Source organism: Natrix helvetica (genome assembly GCF_964273705.1).
Source record: "Natrix helvetica genome assembly, chromosome: 6".
In the NCBI taxonomy this organism is placed as follows: domain Eukaryota; kingdom Metazoa; phylum Chordata; class Lepidosauria; order Squamata; family Natricidae; genus Natrix; species Natrix helvetica.
The window spans coordinates 32,497,296-32,518,683 of record NC_138553.1 but is presented as its reverse complement, the minus strand read 5'-3'; the positions used below and the strand labels follow the sequence as shown (position 1 = coordinate 32,518,683).

General features: G+C 40.1%; 1 protein-coding gene across 1 annotated transcript; it reads right to left on the bottom strand.

Annotated features, from left to right (window-relative positions):
* Nucleotides 1–1,801: 1,801 nt before the first annotated feature.
* On the bottom strand, nt 1,802–16,821 carry WBP2NL (WBP2 N-terminal like). Its single transcript, XM_081957409.1, has 8 exons — nt 16,526–16,821; nt 12,365–12,473; nt 11,158–11,293; nt 10,055–10,147; nt 9,079–9,270; nt 6,140–6,283; nt 5,704–5,780; nt 1,802–3,459 (listed from the first exon to the last, which is right to left on the bottom strand). The coding sequence occupies exons 1-8, from the start codon at nt 16,582–16,584 to the stop codon at nt 3,412–3,414; spliced, it is 858 nt and encodes a 285-aa protein (XP_081813535.1). The 5' UTR covers nt 16,585–16,821; the 3' UTR covers nt 1,802–3,411.
* Between the last annotated feature and the right edge of the window lie 4,567 nt (nt 16,822–21,388).

Here is a 21,388-nt window from a genome sequence, read left to right as displayed (position 1 = left end):
CTGGTCTCAGGGACACTGCAAAGTCCCTGATTGACCCAAGGGAAGCTCTTCAAGCCGGCGGTAAACAGGCAGCCCCAGGCTGATGAAGTTGGGACGGCTCCGGAAGGAAGGAAGTGAAAAGAGAAAGTGAGTCCATCTGGTGAGGTATTTTTTCTATTTTGGGAAAGACTGCCCAAAGAAACTTTTTTTAAAAGCCAAATTAGATCCTTAAACAAAAGAATTAACTTATATTGGATTGCTTTGGAAAGCTTTTTTTTCTTTGTAACTATACTTTGTGGATTGAAGTGCTTGCAACAAGAACAGGCACTAAGCACTAGGTCCATAGAAGCAAGGATTTACCACACTAGATAAGACTCAAGGTGCAAATTACTGTATGCAGAGACCTAAGATGTAAGATGCTGGCTTCACATGCAACCTAAATCCCGTGTGTGTGCAGATGAAACTTCTCTTACTTGCCTGCTGCTTGGACAGCCCAGTTCCTAACATGCCATGGACCAGTACTGGTCCACAACCCAGGGGTTGGGCATCCCTGCTGTAGAACTTCCAGATCCAGGACAGACAAGTACTAACCAATCAAGTACCAGAGCCTGACAGAGGAACTAGAAAGGATATGGAAAGTAAAGGCCAAATGGTCCCAGTCATGGTAGGAGCACTCAAGGCTTAACTCCACCTGACATGGATCTACAATGAGGACCTGGGGATATCATTCAGATGGGAGAAGTGTGACTGGATGGTAGTCAAGAGAGGGAAAGTAGTTTCACCTGATGAGGTGGAACTCCCAGTGGGCCACATAGCGGACATACAGGCCAGTTCAGGCACCTTGGTATCCCAGTCACATGAGAACCATGATGAGGAAAGGAAGACAGCAACATCAAAGTACCACCAAGGATAAGACAGGTTCTGAACAGCCAGATCAATAGGTAAATCCATGCCATCAATATGTATGCTCTGCTCTAACCAGATACTCTTCCAGTATAGTGAGCTGACCAAAAGATATGGAAGCTGCCAGTGTGAATACCTTAAAAGTTCCTCACAATTTACAGAGGTTTCCACTCCAAGCCCAACATGCAGAAATTGTACACTAACCAGAAAGAGGGTGGGCAGTCTAGTGAGTGTCAAAACTGATGTCCTGGATGAAACTCAGAGCATCCACAAAAAGATCAGTAAGAGGACCCCCAAAGATGAACTGCTGAGAAAATGACTAAGGCAGCAGTAGACCTGGGAAGGTGAAGCAGGAATGCCATGGCAAGATAAGGCCTTGCATGGAAAGTACCATCAACAGATATCTGAGACGGCAGTTTAATATTGTACATTAGTCTTGGCAAAAAACTAAATCTTGCCAAGGTTTAGGTCACAGCATCTACGGTATTTAACTTGATCTCTAAACATTAACTTGGACTTGAAAAGTTTATTTTTGCAGCTTGTAAAACTCACATATTGCTGACAGCAAAATAGTACAAACATGATTGTACATTTTTTAAAAATCTTGTGTGCTTTATTTTTGGTGCTCTATATTGTAATTCTACTTTGAAAAAAGTTTTATTTAGTCTGGGTCACTGACGTGTAATACAGAATGTGATTTATGTACTGGTATGTAAGCAAAGTTTGAAGCAGGCAAGAACAAACTTCTTTTGAATTGTTACCAAATAAGTTAGTCATAAAGTAATCGGAGGTCAAGCTTAAGGAAAACCTTACAAGGCACACTATTCAAATAAATCTTGTTAAGGAGAGTTTTCCATACTTTAAAGAAAGGAACTATATGCCCCCATCCCCCACCCATACCAATGCAGACACAAATAGAAAGGTTTCAATATTTCTGTATTAAAGTGCAATTCAAAAATAATATAAACAGAGTTAACTATTTAGTTATGGAAAATAGTTATGCTTTTGTGTTCAGAATGAAGGTATTTGTTAGAAAAAAGTTTATTTCATACTTTTACTGAATAATAAACTCATTTACTAAAGGGAAAATAGATGAGTATCCATAACACACCAGTATGTCTTGAGTTTTTTTCTCTGTGAAGTAAAAGCCCTAACATCAAGGAAGAAAAAAAGAGATGACCTATAAGCAAATTATATTCTCCACTACATTAGTGGAACAATAGTTCTTTTAAGAACCAATATAAAAAGGAATAAACATATGATAAGTCATTATTAAATTACAGCTTAACATAACCCAGAATATTGGTTGCTTCTTTCTAGCTTGGACAAAAATACTATTAAAGAACTCTTATCAAATATAGTTTCTTACTCATGTTTGGAGTTTTAATATTTTTCCCCCTCATTATCTCTGGCCTGATGGTGTAGCTCACCTAAATCTAGATAGAGGCCTAAACAAAGAGAAACTACTTTGTTACCTATAACTGACTTTACCAACATGCAGCAGTGTAAATCCCCATTTTCTGTAGCAGAAAAAAAGTATTTTCCTTTTAGATGTAATATTTAGTATTGTATTAGCTGCTAGTTAGAAATGAACTGACTTCTAGATCAAAAATTGAGTCCTGTCCTTAGAATAACCAATGGTTGTTGTTTTTCTGGATCAGGTATTATACTGTTTGCTAAATTACATTTTATTTTAGTTCTCTCAGTTATAAAGTCAATCTTTGGTTCCAGTTCACATAAATGGCTTCAGTTCAAATTTCCTTTCTGCTGTATGGTTAGGGCAGACAGATAATTTGAGTGACTCACTGCCCTACTCTTGCACCAGGCAGAAGATGTTTTAGAGACACAGAGACACATAAAGACGTTTTAGAGACATAAACCCTGCAGCCAAATTGAAAGCAGAAAAACCTGCTGTGCATTCCTTCAGATGTAGATAGAGTAAAACTATTTCTACCTGGCATCCTTCTGCAGGGACAAAGAACCAATATTGCAGAAAGTGAAATTTTTAAAGCATAGTTGGATGTGGCAAGCCAGAAGGCAGCAACAGTTACTGAAAGGAAAGGCGTCGATTAACCTTTTGGATCTCCTCCTCGTCATCCCTTCCTCTTTAGATATCAATTTCTAGGAATCGGTGGAAAGCTTTCTTCCTTTCTACTTTGCAGGAACGATCGAAGTCTCTGAAAAGTCCCTGTTATTCATTAATCTGCAAGGAGTGAAAATACCATGCAGATATTTATGGTATTAAAGATACAGAGATGCATAAAACCAAAATGCTCCTTCATGAATATCTGTGTCACATTAAAGTGTTTTGCTACAGAGCCTACCCTCAGGACAGAAAACATATAAAGTACTACTGTCACTGCTCTTGTATTGCCATGCTGAAAGTTTAACAGCAGGTGTAACATCATCCAATACTATGCATGCTACTGACACAGGATGGTCTAGAGATTAAAAAAAAAAAAACAAGAGGCAGCAGCAATGGCAAAATCTTCAGAGTCAAGAAACAAGAAAGTGGCACTGAGGCTCCTGTTAGTTGTTCTTCTTTTCCTCAGGAGGTGCATAAGGAGGTGGTTGATCCTAAAATGAAAATTAGGCACATTTAATTAAATTGGCACATTACTATTAAACATTTCAGGTTTTTTTCTGCCCACTATTAAAATATCTCAGCGTTCTTAAAACTATTCAACATTGGATCACAGTGTGTAAGACATTTCAATGCACACTCTTATGTGATTGATCTCCTAAGAAAATGGGCAACTATAATGAAGGACCTCAAGTCCCAAGATTTCATGTTCTTCGTACCTTTATAAGGAAAGTTCTTGTTACTCAGAAATATGTGGTAAGCCATTATTACACAAAGACCTAGCTCTCTGCAAAAGGCTCTAATGCTTTGAGAGGTGGACAGCCAGCAGCAAGGTACAGCAGATGGACTCAGTTACAAATGGGTGCGCCATTGGAAGATCCAAAAGACCAGTTTAGGAACATCATCATGGCAAAAATCTATGTGGTTAATTAAGTGCCTTATTGGCACATGATCTGTCAATATTATTATCACAGGGATGGGGTGAGATGGGATAGAAACAGACAGTTAAACATAGATATAGCTGTTTCGTTTTTTTAAATTTTTTGTTTAAAAAGGAGAACAGCCTAAAGCAGTGCTTCTCAATTATTTTCTGTCATGCCCCCCCTAGGAAGAAGAAAACGTTTCGCGCCCCCCCCCCGCGCGACTGTAAATAGTATCATTTGTCTATAAAATTGTTATAAATACACCTCTGCATAACATAGCACACCGGTCTTTCCTCGTCTCCCACCGTAGTCACATGCTTTCTTTCCTCTTTCCCTCTTACTTGTCTATCCTTCCTTCCACCCTCCCTTCCTCCTTCCCTTCCTTCCTGCCTCCCTTCCAGTTCCCTCCTTCCTCTTTCCCCCTGCCTGCCTGCCTTCTTTCCCTCCTGCTTATCTATGCTTTCTTCCTTCCTTGCACCTCCCTCCCTTCTGCCTGCCTGCCTTCTTTCCTCTTTCCCTATCCTCCTATCCTTCCTTTCTCCCTCCCTCCTTCCCTGCCTCCCTTCCAGTTCCATTCTTCCCTCCTTCCTTCTGCCTCCTTCCTGCCTGCTTGCCTTCTTTCCTCTTTCCCTCCGGGGTGTCTGCTTTTCTTTCCTTCCTTCCACCTCCCTTCTGCCCAGTGGCGTAGCGTGGGGGGTGTAGGGGGGGCCGGCCACACCGGGCGCAACATCGGGGGGGGCGCGCGCTCGCAGCTCTGACGTTTCTGCGGCTTGGGGGCGCGGGGGGGGGGGAAGCAGCCGGTGTGTGTGTGTCAGGGTGGGCTGGGGGAGCAGCTCCTGCCTGGATGCAGCACCGGCGCCCGGCACAACTCCCTTCTCCCCTTCTTCCCTCCCTCCCTGCCAGCAGCTCCTCCAGCATCCCAGCTGGAAGCAGCAGCACAACAGTTGCCGTTACCAGGGGCGAAGGGGTGGCGGTGGCAAGATCAGGCGACCGCCGCCCCTTTGTCCCTTCCCCAACAGCGGCTGTTACGCTTCCGCTTCCAGACGGAATGCTGGCGGTGGAGCTGCTGGCGGGGAGGCGAGCTACGCGGTGGCGAAGACGGGCGGTCCCATGCTTCCCTCCCTCCCATCCCCGCCCGAGCAGGCTTCTTGCACAGCTCCAGCCCGCGGCTCCAATGAAAATCCACAGTCCGAAGTGCTGCCACTTCCAGGCGGGATATATTATGCCTCGCCCACGCCTTCGCCGCCGTTGCACCCAGATGGAAAGGGAGCCTTCGCGCCCCCCTTTACGGAGCCTCGCGCCCCCCCAGGGGGGCGCGCCCCACTATTTGAGAACCGCTGGCCTAAAGTGAACAAATAGTGTGGTGTGTGTGTGTGTTTGTGTGTGTGTGTAATTTCCTCTAGAATTCAAAGTTTCTCAGTGTTACTTTGTTTGTATAGTAGAAAGCAAAAATGCAGATGCTCTTGGTATAATGTTAACATTATATTCAGTGTAACTAGCTGCAAATTTTATTTAACTAAATGTCAGAACAGCAAAACTTTTAGAACTACAACGCTAAACCTGCTCCTCATTGTGCTGCAGGATGTCCATTCTCACTCAGTGATTGTACCAAATATTACAACTGAGAACCAGCTAGTTCAGATCCAACCGAGTTAGCACATCAGAGAGTTAGTCTATGACCAAACTCATTACTCATTTCTCAGAAATTCCTCTCCCGATTTTCTCGGATAAAATAGTTCACCCCCAAAAATGTGGACAATCATTACTCCCGCGGCCCCATCTTCTGCCATACATAATTCTAGAGAAAATCCTTACCATGGGCATGTAAACATTATGAGGATTAGCTGGGTTATAATATGCACTGGAAGTTGCCTCTGCTGCTTTATTGCCACCTACATCATTAATAAAAGAAAAAAAGGCAGGAAGAACTTTTAAAACAAATGCAAACACTATTCAAATTCACATAGGCTGCCTAGTGTCTTCTTATTTTCTAGATAAAATTAAAGTACAGATTTGTAGCCTCTGTAAGAAAGAATCTGGACAAGACATAGTAATCATTTTTTAAGATATATTTAATATATTTAAATTAATATGTTTCAAAGAACATTTACTTAATTCAAAGAAAAGGACTTGGATAAATCAGCATGACAATAATTGCTCTTTAAATAACTTACTTAAAACCCAGAAAATAAAACCTGGGAGCACAATGCAACTGACCCAGTTCTAAGCAGAAGCAATCCTAAATTCTTACCTGGCATCCCAGGTTCGGTCCAGGTCCTAGCACCTGTAGACCCTGGATCAATGGGAGCTGAAGGTCCAGCACCAGAAGGGCCAGGATATGGGGGAGGAGGTGCCATATACATAGAGTTCATCCCCGGAGGTGGTGGATACGCACCTAAAGAAACAAAATCTATATTTGTACAAGCATATCACAGATATATTTATGTTGGTGCAAGTTCACATGAATTGTTTTTATTTCTTACTTTGTACCTTCTTTAAAAATCAATCCGGAAGCATTTTCCAAGTAACTTACACATTCATAGAGAGATGACTACTGTGCAATGGGTATTCTTGTGCAAATCCTACAATTATTCTCTTGGCTGTATAATATAATATACAATATATATAGGACAGTAACAGAATTATTTGTGGGAAATGGATGTGTGGAATACCATAGCAATGTCCGAACCCTTAATTCTATCTCTATTACAGCAAATCTCATTTACCCGTATTTTTCGCCCTATAAGATGCTCCGGAATATAAGACGCACCCAATTTTAAAGGAGGAAAATCTAGAAAAAAAAGATTCTGAACCAAATACTGTAGTAAAATATTTTATATCAACTGTATAAGGTTAACAGCAGTTTAAGAACAATTTTATGTCAACCATGTAACATATTAAGAACTATCTTTACTCTCATTAACAGTCAGTAAAGTCAGTAAACAGTGAAAGTAACAAAAATAAGGCTGTAATGTTTTTATTCGAACCCCAAGAATTCCTCTTCTTCGCTGCTATCAGAAATGAGGAAGGACAGATCCACGCAGTCATTGTCATCACTTTCTTCCTCACTTCCTCACATAAGTTTTCTTTCTTTCTTTGTTTCTTTCATCTCTCTCTCCCACTTTCTTTTTTTCTTTTCTTTTTTCATTTTTTCTGCCTTTCTTTCTCTTTCTCTCTTTCTGTTTCTCTGTGTGTCTGTGTGTCTGTCTGTCTCTCTGTGTGTAGCTCTTTGTCTCTCTCTCCCTCCCCCCTCTTTGTCTCTCTCTGTCATTCTTTCTGTGTGTCTGTCTGTCTGTCTCTGTATCTCTGTCTCTCTCTCTCCTCCCTCCTCCACCTGTCACTCTGTGTGCGTGTGTCTGTCTGTCTCTCACTCTCCCTCCCTCTCTCTCTATCTCTCTGTGTTTCTCTCTCCTCCCTTCCTCTCTGTCTGTCACTCTGTGTGTATATGTGTGTGCGTGTGTGTGTCTGTCTGTCTGTCACTCACTCAATCACTCACTCTGTGTGTGTGTGTCTCTCTCTCTCCGTGTCTCTGTCTGTCTGTCCCTCTCTCCGTCCCAACTGGAAAACAACCTTTTCTGTCCTCTTACCAGCCCATCCGGGAAGATGAGGAACGCGAGGGGGATCCCTCCCCCCCCCCGCGGATGGGTTCCGAACCAGCGGAGCCTCGTCCTTCTTTTAAGCAGGCAGCTATCAGAGAGAAGAAGGCAGCGTGGCTTGCGCAGCAGCCGAAGATCGCCTGCTTAAAGATCGCCTGCTTAAAGATCGCCTGCTTAAAGATCGCCTGCTTAAAAAGAAGGACGAGGCTCCGCTAGTTCGGAGCCCAACCGCGGAGGGGAGGGGGGAATCCCCCTCGCGTTCCTCATCTTCCTGGATGGGCTGGTAAGGGGTCAGAAAAGGACGATCTTGAAAACCTGCGAGGTTGCTTTCGGAGGGGAAAGACGGGCAGCGGTGCAAAGGCTTGTTTTAAAGCTGCAGGCTCCAAGGCTGCAGGTGCCCAGGGAGGGCGGCAGGGGCAAATGCTGCCGCCTGCCCCCTCCCAAAGCAACATCGCAGGTTTTCAAGATAGTTCGGACAGGTGTTTTTTAAAAAGAAAACCCTGAAAAAGCCGCAAGATCTGGAGAGAGATCCGTCCAGCCTGAGAAGACATTTCTGAGAAGAGATCTCGCCATTTTTTGCTTCAGGGCATGCTGCAAGGAGGGGGGAAAGTGAAGACCTTTTCCAGCTGGTGCAAAGGACTTCCCCGGACTTGCTTTAGTGAGTACGGGCCCGTACCTCCACCACCACCAATCCGAAAAAGGTCTTTGCTCCCTCTCTCTTGCAGCAAGCCCCGATGCAAAAAAACGCCAAGGACTTGCGAGTGAGTGACAGGGGTGGGGCTTCCGGGTTCATTGACCAAGCAGCAGAAACCCACCACTGCCCAGGTGGCTACATTCGGCGTATAAGACGCACCCAGATTTTCAGCCTCTTTTTTGGAGTAAAAAAGTGTGTCTTATAGGGAGAAAAATACGGTACGATGAATATGTTCAATCATTCTAAATATTACCCTTTCCCTAGTGGCAATTCTATAATGTTGCTATTCATATTTTTCAGATCCAGATAATTTTTAAAGTCATTTCATCTACATGCAGTTATAAATTTTATAATGCAACAGTACATTTTATCAACATATTTAGACTTATATATTTATATAAGTGTGATTTAAAAAAATGTTTTATAGGTTAAATTAAGACAAAAAAAGGAATATGAATCCCAAAACATATCCTAGATCAGAGGTGTCAAACTCAATTTCTTTGAGGGCTGCATTAGGGTTGTGTTTGACCTCGGGGCACCAGGGTGGGCGTGGCCAGGATGGGTGTGACCAGTCCGAAGTCTCTCCTGTCGGGATTACCTGTCGTGTACGCTCTGCCAGTGAAAATGGGCTCCCAAGCTCTGTTTTCGGCTGCCACAGCCTCCTCCAACCCTTTGCCAGTGAAAACGGAGCTTGGGAGTGCCACATGCGATGCTCCCAAGCTCCGTTTTCACTGGCTGGTCCTTCACTGTTTCCAGAGCAGTCCCACAAGCCAGATCTAAGTACCCCACAGGCCGTATTTGGCCACTGGGCCTTGGGTTTGACACCACTGTCCTAGGTAAACAAAATGAGACAGTTTAATATTGAATAACAATATTTTATAAAGTTGGTTGAAAATTCACCTGGAGGAGGTGCATATGGATATCCCATAGGCTGTGGAGCAACTCCATATCCATTCATTTGTGCAGGCACATAAATGTAGGCTCCAGAAGCTGGCTGTGGCATAACGTAACTTCCTGGTGGAGGTCCATAAGCACGAGGAAAAGGTGATGCATACCCATAGGCAAAACTCGGAGGTGGTACTCCTCTAGAAGCTAAACATAGTATATTTAATAAGCCAAATTTAGCACATGAAATCTTGGTGTTTAAATAATTATGTTTTAAATCAACCAAAATTAGAGGGAATTTAAGCAAATGATCTGATTGGTTTAGCCATCACGATTATTGTGTTTTTGCAGGAAATGCCCTCTATGTGAAAATTGATAGTGAAATTGAGCAAACTACAGAAAGCATACAGAATATAGCTTTGTGCTGTTTACTTGCAGTGGTCATTGGAACTGCCTGTCTTTAATTCTAGGTAACAAAATGTGTTTGCAAGCATGCATGGAAGCAGAGGGCAGGCTGCCCCAGCTGCCCTCTGGGTCATGTGCCTGAAGGAGAGAAGGGGCTTAGAACGGGGTAGGCAGCATTCCAAGTGACTGCCCATTGCACATTTGCCATTGGGGAATATTTTCCCATCATGTTTTTCTTCTCAGCTGCCAATCTAATCCAAACCCATTTTTTTAATCCAGTTTTTATTTTTCTTGCTTCTTCCACCGTATCAAATCTGGGCCCATTCTGTTTAGAGAAGTTAACTTGCTGATAGACAAGAGCCCAAGTCTCTCTACGTAATTTTTTCTCCAACATTCTGTTTGGGTTGGAAAGAATGAAAAACATATAATGGAGGTGAGAATAGCAGCATTTAGCACTGACCATACATTAGGGTTTAAGAATGCCTGAAGAACTATCAGCAAGTAAATCTGTCAAATATTATCATAAAAAACAGAAATCAGCTAAATTATCTGCCTGGAATGGGAAGAAATGAGAAGAAAGTCTTACCATCACTTGCAAGCTTGAACATCATTTGACCAAATTCTACAGCACCTCCACTGAAAAAACTCATTTTAAAGGAAGCCTGACCTTCCCAGCCACCTAAAAAAAAGTTGCATTAAAAGTCTTAAATTATGGCAGTTTCCCAAAAGATTGTCAAGACAAGAGCAGAGATAAATTGAACATGATTTGATATCAATATCAGTTTACAAAGTAATTTAGAAATAGTTTTAACAAATATTCCCATAATAGGGTGTTCCCTATACCAGTTTTGAGAAATCACCTCATTTTTGCCAACTCCAAGTTCCTCAGCATAAAATCCAGAGATAAACTACCAACTTTCAATAGGTGTATTAAATGTTTAGTAAGATTTCCTTACTCGTGTTATTAAGACCCTTTAAAATCAAATAAAAGGGACCAAAACCTCATTCTATCTTTATCAAAGTTCTGGAGAGGGCTGACAATGGCCCAATAACCCTAACTTCACAGTATATCCCATTTATCCCGCACAAATTTCAAAGAGAACAAATTTCAAACTAAGAGCAATACTTAAATTGCTTTTTCCCCCTTTTCATAACCAGCTAAAAATGCTCATTCATCACTTTCCTCTAAACACACTTATATGTAAAAAGTGTATTTCTTCTTACAAGATCAGAAGTGGATAACTTCTTCCAAACTCTAATCAAATGTTTTCACTGAATTTAATCAGGGACTGTGTAATTTAGCCAGACTCTATATCAGGAAAGCAGAATTTTCTATTTCCACATGCAAGCAAAAATTTGCAAATAAATATAAATCTGATTTGAAATAATTGTCTTTAAAATAAGTTTTCAAAATAAAATCCAATTTTACTTTTTCTTCCAAATCAAGTTAAGAGTGAATTGTGAAGTTTCTCGTAAGTACTGAATGAAGGATGGTGAACCTAATAGCTACCAAAAACCTTCATTATTGGTATAGGTGTACAAAGAGACATTGCTACACATTTTGGTGAATGCATAGTTCTCAGCTACAATAGAAATTTAAACCAAAACCTTTAAGTATGATTTCACATATGATTACTCCAAGAGCGTAATTTTTTTTAAAAAAAGTCCTCTCTGATGGATAACACATACCTCCTGGTTCTGCTTGTATTACTCCTTTGATATAATTGGCAGAAAAGACAGGTTGTTCTATAGAGCATCCCTTCACCAAGTGGAATGGCATCATGAAAGACATCATTGGGTCTTTGCTTTTTGACACAAAAATAACCTGCAAAACAAATTTATGCCTTCACTTTTTAAAAAGAAAAGCACTAGAAAGCCACACAGAAATGAAAACCTTGTTACATATAATTGCAATCTACATCCATAGCAAATCATCAACTTAAGATTTAAAATTGGACTAATATTTTCTCATCCCAAAGCTAACCCGTCCTAAAACACTTTTTTAAAATACATAAAATAAGAAATCAAGATAGATATTTTTAGAAGGCTGTTCAACATGATTTAGCTTTACTTCTTATAACTTTTGATTATTGGCTTGTTTAGACCTTCATTAAAGATCTCAATAACTGTGTATGGACCAACCAAAAGAAAAAGATAATATACAAAATATTTAAAGCCCAAAACACAATCCTTTTAATCTACACACAAAAGCAAACATTTTAAATATTATTTTTAAAATAGTGACGGAGCTGTATTTATTTTTCTTTCTGAGCTGGAGGTAGTTCCAGAGACAGAAGGATTCTATGCTATGCAGAACTCCTCTGTAGCGTTTGTCAACCTAATTGATCCTGACAGCAGGCCTGCAATCAAAACTTCATAGGCCATTCTTAAAGTCCACACAAGATGAGTGCAGTCAATCTTTTGAATAATCTACTCTCAAATATGTAAAACACTAAATTTTCTGAAAATGAATTGTTAATGCAAATAGTATTATACCAATGTTACTGGCTTCAAAAGCTAAATCACTATAACTACTTTAGTGACTTCAAGTCTTTTAAAAACTTCCACATGGAAGGCATTAAGCAGTTCAATTTGGATTTCGATCAGAGCATATAAATGAGGAAAGAATGACTTGTTTTAGATAACCCTCTAAACTATGAGACACTCAAATCAGGAAAGAAAAAAAACCTAACCACTGGTTTCACTTCTGATGCCACATGTAACTTCCAGTCTAATAAAAGCATCAAATTGAGAAGGATTTTGAGAAAATCTGTATTACTTTATGTATTGTTAAAAATGTCATTTCAGAAACTGAATATTGTTTTAGAAGTTTAACTGAATAAATTTTCCACTGTGTTGTTTTACTTAGGACAGTTGGATTTCACTCAGAACTTACCCGATAAGGAGTCAGAAAAACCATTCCTTTCTTAGTGCCTTTGAACATCTCTGGACTGCCAGTTATCTCAGAGAATGTCAGCTCCACATCTTTACAGTGCTTGAGAATACTTCAAGGAGATACAATATAGATGTATTAGTATCTTTAATAAGGTTTATTAAAAATGACAATACAGATGAAGAATCAACTTAATAAAAAGTATTTACTAAACTCAGTCCAGAAAATGTAGCTCAGTTCATCTTTGTATAAACCCCTGTACAAATAACACCACTAGTGGGAGTATAGTATTCTATGATCCCCAGAATAGATAACACCAATATCTATTATTATTATTATTATTTCCTATTTGTATTAAGTCTTTAAGATTTCTGTATTCTTTAATAATAACTATATATATATAAACATACAAGTACAAACTTCATGAAAGTATTCCAGATCACTCAATAGTGTTGTTTGGAAAATGGCTTTTGTAAGAAATCATCTTTATTGGAACTGGACTGAACAACTGATAGTTAACTATTAAGAGATGGACCAAACTATTTTGACTGTGAGGTGGTGAGTTTTCCTTCTCTGTGCATTAAACGCTATGGTTATTTCTATGATAACTAGATCTAGCCACCAAAGTCAGCCAAAATGTGGAATGAATTCAACCAATTGCAACTGATTTGTTATGTTTCAACAAGCACTGGATTAGTTTGAAAACCTATAGCTTTAATCTTCTGCAGTTATTTCAGAGCAAGGCCTCTTGGGCACCAAGCAGGCTTGCATATAATCCTATTATAATGAAACACAACTATCTATTCTCATTTCAATAGCTGATAAGGCAAGCCATTATTCCCCCAGCACCCCACTAAATGTGAACAGTTTTTCTTTCTTTTTTATTCTGATGAATTATGATGAATTACGTGATATAACTGCTTATAAGCAGCCTCTGTCATCTAAATCAGGGGACTCTGGTTTATTGAAGACCTCTAGATGTAAGCATCAGAAATGGTAACTGGAGCATCACTGGAGGAAGATTAACAGTGAATCTCACTGAAAATAGGTAAGGATATTTATTCAGATCTATTCAATGAAAACAAGAGTGGCATAATATCAGAATGTCTTTGCCCTTGCTGTTGATAAATTACAGCCCAGTAGCATTATATAAGTAGCTTGTTCAGTTTTGAACAAAGGTGGGCGAAGACTTGTAATCAGTCTTTCTGCACTACATTTTGCCAATGAAGTCATTCATAGTCATATAACTTTTGATTCTTCACAGTAGGTGTAAAGTGGTAATTGGATCAATGTTTTTACTATTATTTGCGGTTGATGAATCCAGATAGCAGTAAGTTTCTCATTTGGGGAATAAGTGATGCTCCATCCTCATTCCCTGGTCCCAATCATAGTGGATAACTATTGTTGTCACCAAGCTCCTCTTCTTGATGAAATATTTATTTATTTATTCAATTTCTATAGCCATCCAACTCAACCAAGTGACTCTTGAGAGGCTTTCTTTTGGGGAAGAAAGTGGGTGTCAGAGCATCTAGTAAAAATGCATAATTTGACACGCTTTCAGTCAGAAATCTAGAAAAAGCACTAGATGGAAATAGTTTTCATGTTTGGTGAATGACCTATGAAGGGACCTGGATGGAGAGAACAGATGCCTCGTGGACCATTCAGCAACATTCAATACAATGTTAATCACAGTATTCTTCTGGACCACCTGCCCGGTTTGGAGTTGAGGGCACTGTTTTACAATAGTTCTGCTCCTTACGAAGTAATTCCAGTGGTGATGATGGGTCAGGTTGGCCCAATGGGTGGCCCTTTGTGCGATATCTTGGGGTTTGGTCTTCCCTCCCTAACATGAAACTGCTAAAAGAAGGTATCTATCTGTTTGGAGACATGCTCTCTACATGGGGCTCCCCTTGAGATGCACCCGAAGGCTGCAGCTGGTCCAGAATGCAGCCGCGCAGGCAATCATGGGAAGTACCAGGTACTCCCATATAACACCTCTCCTGCGCGAGCTGCACTGGCTACCTGTGGCTTTTCGGGTGCGTTTCAAGGTGTTGATTATCACCTTTAAAGCGCTCCATGGCACAGGACCTAGCTATCTGCGGGATCGCATCCTACCCCATACATCCTTGCGACCAATTCGCTCTCACAGAGAGGGACTCCTCCGGGTGCCGTCCACTAAGCAATGCCAGCGGGCGGCGCCCAGGAGTAGGGCCTTCTCTGTGATGGGCCCGACCCTCTGGAATGAACTCCCCCCCCCCATAAGAACTACCACCGATCTCCGCTCCTTCCGCAAGAAACTCAAGACCCACCTGTTCCAATTAGCTGGCCTGGCCCAATCGTAGTTTTAATCTTCAATCCTCCTGGCCGGTATTTTAAATTTTTGGGGGTAAACTTTTTAAGCTGTTTTTTAATTTTTACTAGCATTGTACAGACTCCATATTTAATTTGTTTTTAAGGGGTTCCTAATATATTTTTATTGTGTATACGGTTTCTTTTAGCTTCTGTCTGTACACTGCCCCGAGTCCCTTTCGGGAGAGGGGGCGGTCTATAAATTCAATAAAATCAAATAAATCAAAATATCATCAGTATGCTGCTGAGCTGATCCCTAGTTATATATTTTCATCTTGGGCAGGACCGACCTGAAGTTCCTGACTCTGAAGGCTATTAGTCTGGATAACACAGAATAGAGTGAAGTTCAACAGGAAAGGGGTACTATTCTGTTCTGGTTTTAACTCTAGACAAAATAGCATTCCTCTTAAACAAAAGTTCTACAACTTGGAGTTCTTCATGGCTTACAGCTGGAGGGACAGCTGGAGGCCATGGCCAGAGGAGCCTTTACTCTGGTTTGGGTGATGTGTCAAGTAGTGCCTACCCAGCCCTACATGGAATTGGAAACACTAGTGATAGCAACTCATGCACTTAACTCCATTAGACTACACTACATGATGTTCAAAAAGCTGCCTTTTAAAATCCTCAGAAAATGCAATATATAAATTGGGAAAGATACACAAATTCTGAATATCTTCATCAAAAAACCAAACATTTTTTTACTTAGTTTTTTTTTTTAAAAAAAAGATAGTGACTGCTCAAGAATGTTGACAAGACTAAGCCTTTTAATTTAGCATTCCAGTGATCATGTAGAAATCATGTGATTCTGGTTTAACTCATACTGGCTTTACTTTCAGGCCTACTGACACTATTGCAGCTCTGCTACACTCTCTTTTTCTGTTGCTTTCTTCAATAATTGCTTGTCTTATTTCAAAGTAAACCAAAAGGAAGGATGATGAGTCAAACATGTAAATTATTTGCCCTCATTTGTTTAATAATTATGAGTCAAATTATTCATCTCGTCAATGTATTAGTTGAGTAGTACTATCTTAACATAAATAAATTATTAATGTTTTCCTGTGAAGCCAATTACTGCCGTCATGTTTCCTCTTAGGTAATGAGCCTGCGGGGAAAAGTAACACAGAAATTTATCACGGGCCACACTTTTATTTCCTTTCCCCTATCAGTTTGTACTTATCTAAGGTGTGATGGAAAGAGAACTTGTATTCAGTAATGTAACCTCCTTAACTCTCTACCCTCCACGAAAATTACTCTCCGGATACCCTCATCATTCCTAACCTAAGCGGAGGAAGGCGGGATTAAATTTCGACCTTAATGAAGCCTAACCTGGGAAGGAAAATGTGTGTCACAACTACGGCTCACGTCATAAAACAACAACACTACTACTGTACGCAGATTATTGCACGGGCCGGAAGTGGAGCTAAAGGCCGCGTAGACTGTCGAAACCAAACAGAACAGAACAAAACAAGCTATTACTATCACCGCCCCCCCCTCTTCCACCGAGTCCCGGGGATGGCAAGACTGTAGAGAAGGGAGGGGGCGGCGAAAGGTTAACACTTCTACGGCCTCTGGGCAGAAGTCACCATCCTTCTGCGGGTGGTGGGAAAAACACTCGAGCCCAGCCGCCCCGCCCCACCTCTCGAGGCCGAGGAAACCAGGCGGCTCCCCGGGGGGAAAGGTGGCTGGGCTTAGAGGCGTCCGTCACACCGTCCAGGTAGAAACGCTCTGCCTGTGTTTCGCGATCCCCGAGGATACGCAAGACTCTTCCCCCCCTGCCGCCCCTTGCTAGCCAAGTCCATCTTGGTCTCCGGTTACCTTTCCCCGTGGGGCGGGACAACCCCGCCACCGGGCAAGTGGTTCCTGTTCAGCGCCATGTTCCCGGCCAATGGCACCGACCGAGGCGGTTCGTCTCTTTCGTCCCTTGCCAAATACGGCAGAGCCGCCCCGTAGCGGCCGTGATATCTCGGCGCGCAGGCCTGCCTCTCGGTGGAGTGGAGGCGTGGCGCCCCGTCGGCTGTTGGGGAGCCTGTCCCGCGGACGCCTCCTGGTCACTTGGGAAGACTGCAAAAGGCGCCTTGGTGCTTACTACGGCCCTACTTTGTAATCGGCTAAATAATTGATTCTGGAAGGAGGAGAAGGAAGATCAGTGAGCACATGAGGAATGCAATTAGCCCTGATGGATGAAAAAACGTCTATAGCTAGGTCGTACCTTTTTGGGATTAACCCAGTGGTTTCCAACCTGGGGCAATTTGATTTTCAATGGGGGCAATTTAACCTTGTTTAAACCAAGTTAATTGCCTTTTTGGCCTCCTCCGACTTTAGGAGAGTTCACTTTTTGAGTAAAGTAAGAATTATGTGCGTGTGTGTGGGATCAGGATTTGAGAGGTGCTTAGGTGGGGCACTGCCCAAAAAAGGTTGGGAACCATTGGATTAACCTAAATACCAGTCATATTTTTATTAGCTATGTAAATATGACATTTGTTCCCCGCATTCCCTCCAACCACTCTGGAAAATAATTTGATTAGAAAGCAGCTACTGGCAAAATATTATATAATGGAAGGCTGGTTGAAATCAGCAGGTTATTGATGCTTTTCAACTTTACCGTTGAAGAAGACTCCTCTAAATATAGCAAGGATAGCCAGAAAACAAACAAGTGGATCATAATCCGAATAATCAGGCTCAAATTATCATTTAGATCTAGTATGCAAAAACCAGGCCCCTTGAGAAGTTCATAGTACTGGGAAAGGTGGAAAGAAAATTCTGTCTCAGGTTGCAGTTTATGGAATTTGGAATTATGTAATGCACCTGCCTGCTGTATTAGATACTGAGGGGCAAATTTTTTTCCTGTTTGCTTTATTTTTACATATGTAATACTTAAAAACAGATGCAGAGTGATACTCAAATTTTAAAATATGCTTCACTTATGCTTACTTTTTCCTCAAGTTAACACCTAGTCTGAAAATACCAAGAATACCAAGATTAGCAGGGCCGGATTTAGATGAAAAGAGGCCCTAGGCTATTCCACTTATGGGGCCCTTTCACCTCCCATTTTTAAGTTTGTAAATTACATGAGAGATAATAAAATACATCAATACTGTGATAATATATATCAATATATTAAATGAAACATGTTGTAATTGGTACTAACCTTTATAAAAAATGTGGCACGGATAATAAATTGTAATTTTAATTTTGCTAACAATTTGAATGTAGGCCCCTCTTGATCTTGAGGCCCTAGGCTGAAGCCTAGTTAGCTTATAGGAAAATCTGGCCTTGAAGATTAGGGTATACAATTCTAATCTTAGCCCTTCGGTATTGCACAGATTTTAGCAGCAGTCAGTTTTCCAGTAAAATTTCCCTGTCTTTTGAGAAATGCCTAGTTTTGGTTCTGCGTTTTGGACTGTTCCTAGAGCGAATGATTATAGGTTTCCGTCCTACATATTTCTGTGGCATTAGTTTCTCCAAACTGTGTGATAGAAGTACTGTAATATCTATTTTTAAAAAGTGTCTTCCCTATATTGCTGTTTCTTATATTTCTGCAAAACCTTAACATTTCTATTAGGAATTAATATGAACTCACCAGTTTATCTAAACATAGGTTCATTCTATAATCATAGTTAAAATTAATTTGTATCCCAGTTAATGTATTTTAGGTAGCCCTTGACTTACAACCACAATTGAACCCAAAATTTCTGTTGCTGTGAGATAGCTGTAAAGTGAGCTTTGACCCATTTTATGACCTTTGTTGCTATTGAAATTAAGTGTATCACTGTAATTGCTGTTAGTAACATGGCTGTTAAGTGAATCTAGTTTCCCCATTGACTTTCCTTGTCAGAAGGTCACAAAGGGCCTGGCTGGGGAATTCTGGGAGTTGAAGTCCACAAGTCTTAAAGTTCCCAAGTTTGGACACCCCTGGCATAGACTCTAAGACACTGCAACCATCATAAATATGAACCAGTTGCCAAGCATCTAATTTTTGATCAAATAACCATGGGGATGCTGCAGCAGTCATTAGTGTGAAAAATTATATATTTTTTGGTGCCATTGTAACAAAATGAATGATGGTAGGTAGAAGATTACCTGTAACATTTATTTACACATCATTTATACACACTTTTATTCTCTCTTCCCATACCAAACTAATATCAAACAAACCTTAAGATTCAAATCCCTACAAAATAAAAGAGTTGTCACTCTTTTCTCAGTCGTATCAAGATTGGCAACATCTGGAATGTCCATTCCATAGAGATGGAGTAGTCATTCAAACATTTCCAGATCCCACACTTCCGGTGGGGTAACTCAAAGCATTACTTCCTGGATCAAATATACAAGGTGGTCAGATTCAGTTGGAAGGATGTGGTCGTGAAGATATCTAGAAGTCAAACTACATAGGACTTATTCAATAAAACAGCACTTAAAATTGTTCTTGAAAACCTATACAATGTAAATGTTAATATTGGTATATTAGTAACATACATAACTAAATGTAAGAGTGTTCATGCAGTATTCAACATTTATATGAAGCCACTTGGGATGCTTTTTGGCAGATTTAGAACTAGATACAGATATGTTGACAATACCTAATGATAAGTCCCTTTTCTGCAAAGTCAGCATTGGATTCCTCCAGGCTTCTGCATGTCTCCAGCTTATAAAGGACAGGATATGAGATAACGAGCTGAAACTGAATCAAGATGGAACTGTTACTGATTCTAAGGGATGGACCTCAAACCGGTAGAGCAAGCTACTAATAAATCACTCAAATTACATATTTTAATGAGACAATGGAACACAAAAATTAAGTTTAGCAATATTTACATCATTGTGGTATGTAATTTTTTCAACAAGGTTGGATCAGTAACAAGAAAACTTCATTGTGATACTTTAATGAGCTAAATATATCAAAAGACTCTAGGCATTATTCAATCCCGTAATTGGTTTTTTTAATACAAACAACCCCCACCCACCCCAGTCATAGTATAATATACTAATTCTCCACAAGTTAGCTTCTAAGACAATCTACATTATCAAAATGTTTTAATTAGATTTTGGTATCCACAATGACAATGGAAGGTTTTCAGAGATTATAATAGGATATTTTCTTTCTCTATACCTGTATTCTCTTTATGGCTTGATTTATACAATACAGACCCATATGTAACATAAAAAAAGGGGGAAACCACTATATTGCTATGAGGCATTTTCTTTTCTAATAGATTTGTGACAGTGGTATGGTGATACTCAAGTAAGAGCTATTTCTGTAGTTTTGATGTCTTAGTAGGTATTTGAATTGGGGAAATGAAACTGAAAAAAAAGGCAATTTTGTAATAGTGCATACATGGGCTACAGCAGATGGCCATGAATACCTGATGCTCCCACAACTGGCTCTAAAATGCAAGGATCTGCGTTGGGAGCAGGCAGATCTTTGGCTTTTCTCAGCAAAGTTAGTCTAGCTATAATGTAGATGAGAAATACTTTAAAAATAAATGGGCCTACACAATTCAGAATCAGGATGGAATTTTAGAGCTAATTTTATTGTTAAAAGGTAAAACTGATAAGCAAGAATATTCTACTACTCTTGGTAGTAAAGGAAACCAGAATTAGCCTTCAAAAATAGATCTTGTTAAAACTCAGTTTGAGATCCCCAAGACAAGTTATCAATAATGTCATACCTCAAATTCATTGCTCCTTTATACAGTCTAAGAAGATAAAACTTGAAATGGCTTAAGGTAGAGTGAAAATCAAAGTTTTTTTTCTCGTTGTACAACTCACTGGACTATACCTTACCTACACAGGACAGTAACATCAGAGCTTTGTATATTTTGCTGCGTTCATTGCCAAGGACTAAACTGCGAAGAATGTGTTTATGACTACAACGTGCAGTGCAAGGCAGTGCAGTGGTCAGAGAGAGGGACTGGGATTTGAAAAACCCAGAATTCAAGTTATCTCTTGAATAAGACAGTGCAACTTTATACTTGTCACTTTTCATCAATCCCAATAGCCTAACAAATTTGCTGTGTGTAAATAATGCTGACTACTTGTACTGTATTAACATGAGCTCTTTAGAAAAGACAGATAAGAGTTGCTTAGGAACACTGGCCTCCAAAACATTTAAATATATTTAAAAATATGTGTATTTGACAAGAGGCAATTTGAATATTAATAGGAGAAAAGGGCACACAGGTGAATTTGTGTGAATAGAAAAATAGCCGATATGCATGAATTAAAGCACCATTGTTGAGGTTTATTCTCCCATAGTAGGCACAATAATGCTAATGCATGTTAAAGGGCAATAGAATTTCTTCAATTAGGTTTCTTATGCCCAAGAATTCTAAAAAAGAGCAGATAAAGAAGCAATATGCCCAGGGATGTTATGCTTTGTGTGGTCATTCTCATTTTATGCCTAGGAGAATCAGCACAATACTATAGATTTCTCTGATAACCTCTTCCATTGAACATCAAGTTTCTGAGTCTGTATCATTCCAATAACATAGCTTTATATTTCCACAATTATATTAGAATATATTAGTGTTCACACTTAAATATATTGAACTAAAGTGGGACTTACTTCTGAATAAATATCTATGCAATTGCTCTATTATCTCTTTTTATATTTGACAAAGGATACTATACTAAGACAATCCTTCTCATAAAATTATTTTCTGAATAACTATAGTAAAA

What these genes read in the sequence shown, in the direction of transcription:
- WBP2NL (XM_081957409.1), bottom strand. Translation starts at nt 16,584, where the DNA reads ATGGCGCTGAACAGGAACCACTTGCCCGGTGGCGGGGTTGTCCCGCCC. An exon ending in TTTTTCTGACTCCTTATCGG is followed by an intron (nt 11,294 to 12,364) that starts GTAAGTTCTGAG and finishes TTTGTTTTGCAG; the next exon opens with GTTATTTTTGTGTCAAAAAG. An exon ending in TCCATATGCACCTCCTCCAG is followed by an intron (nt 6,284 to 9,078) that starts GTGAATTTTCAA and finishes TTGTTTCTTTAG; the next exon opens with GTGCGTATCCACCACCTCCG.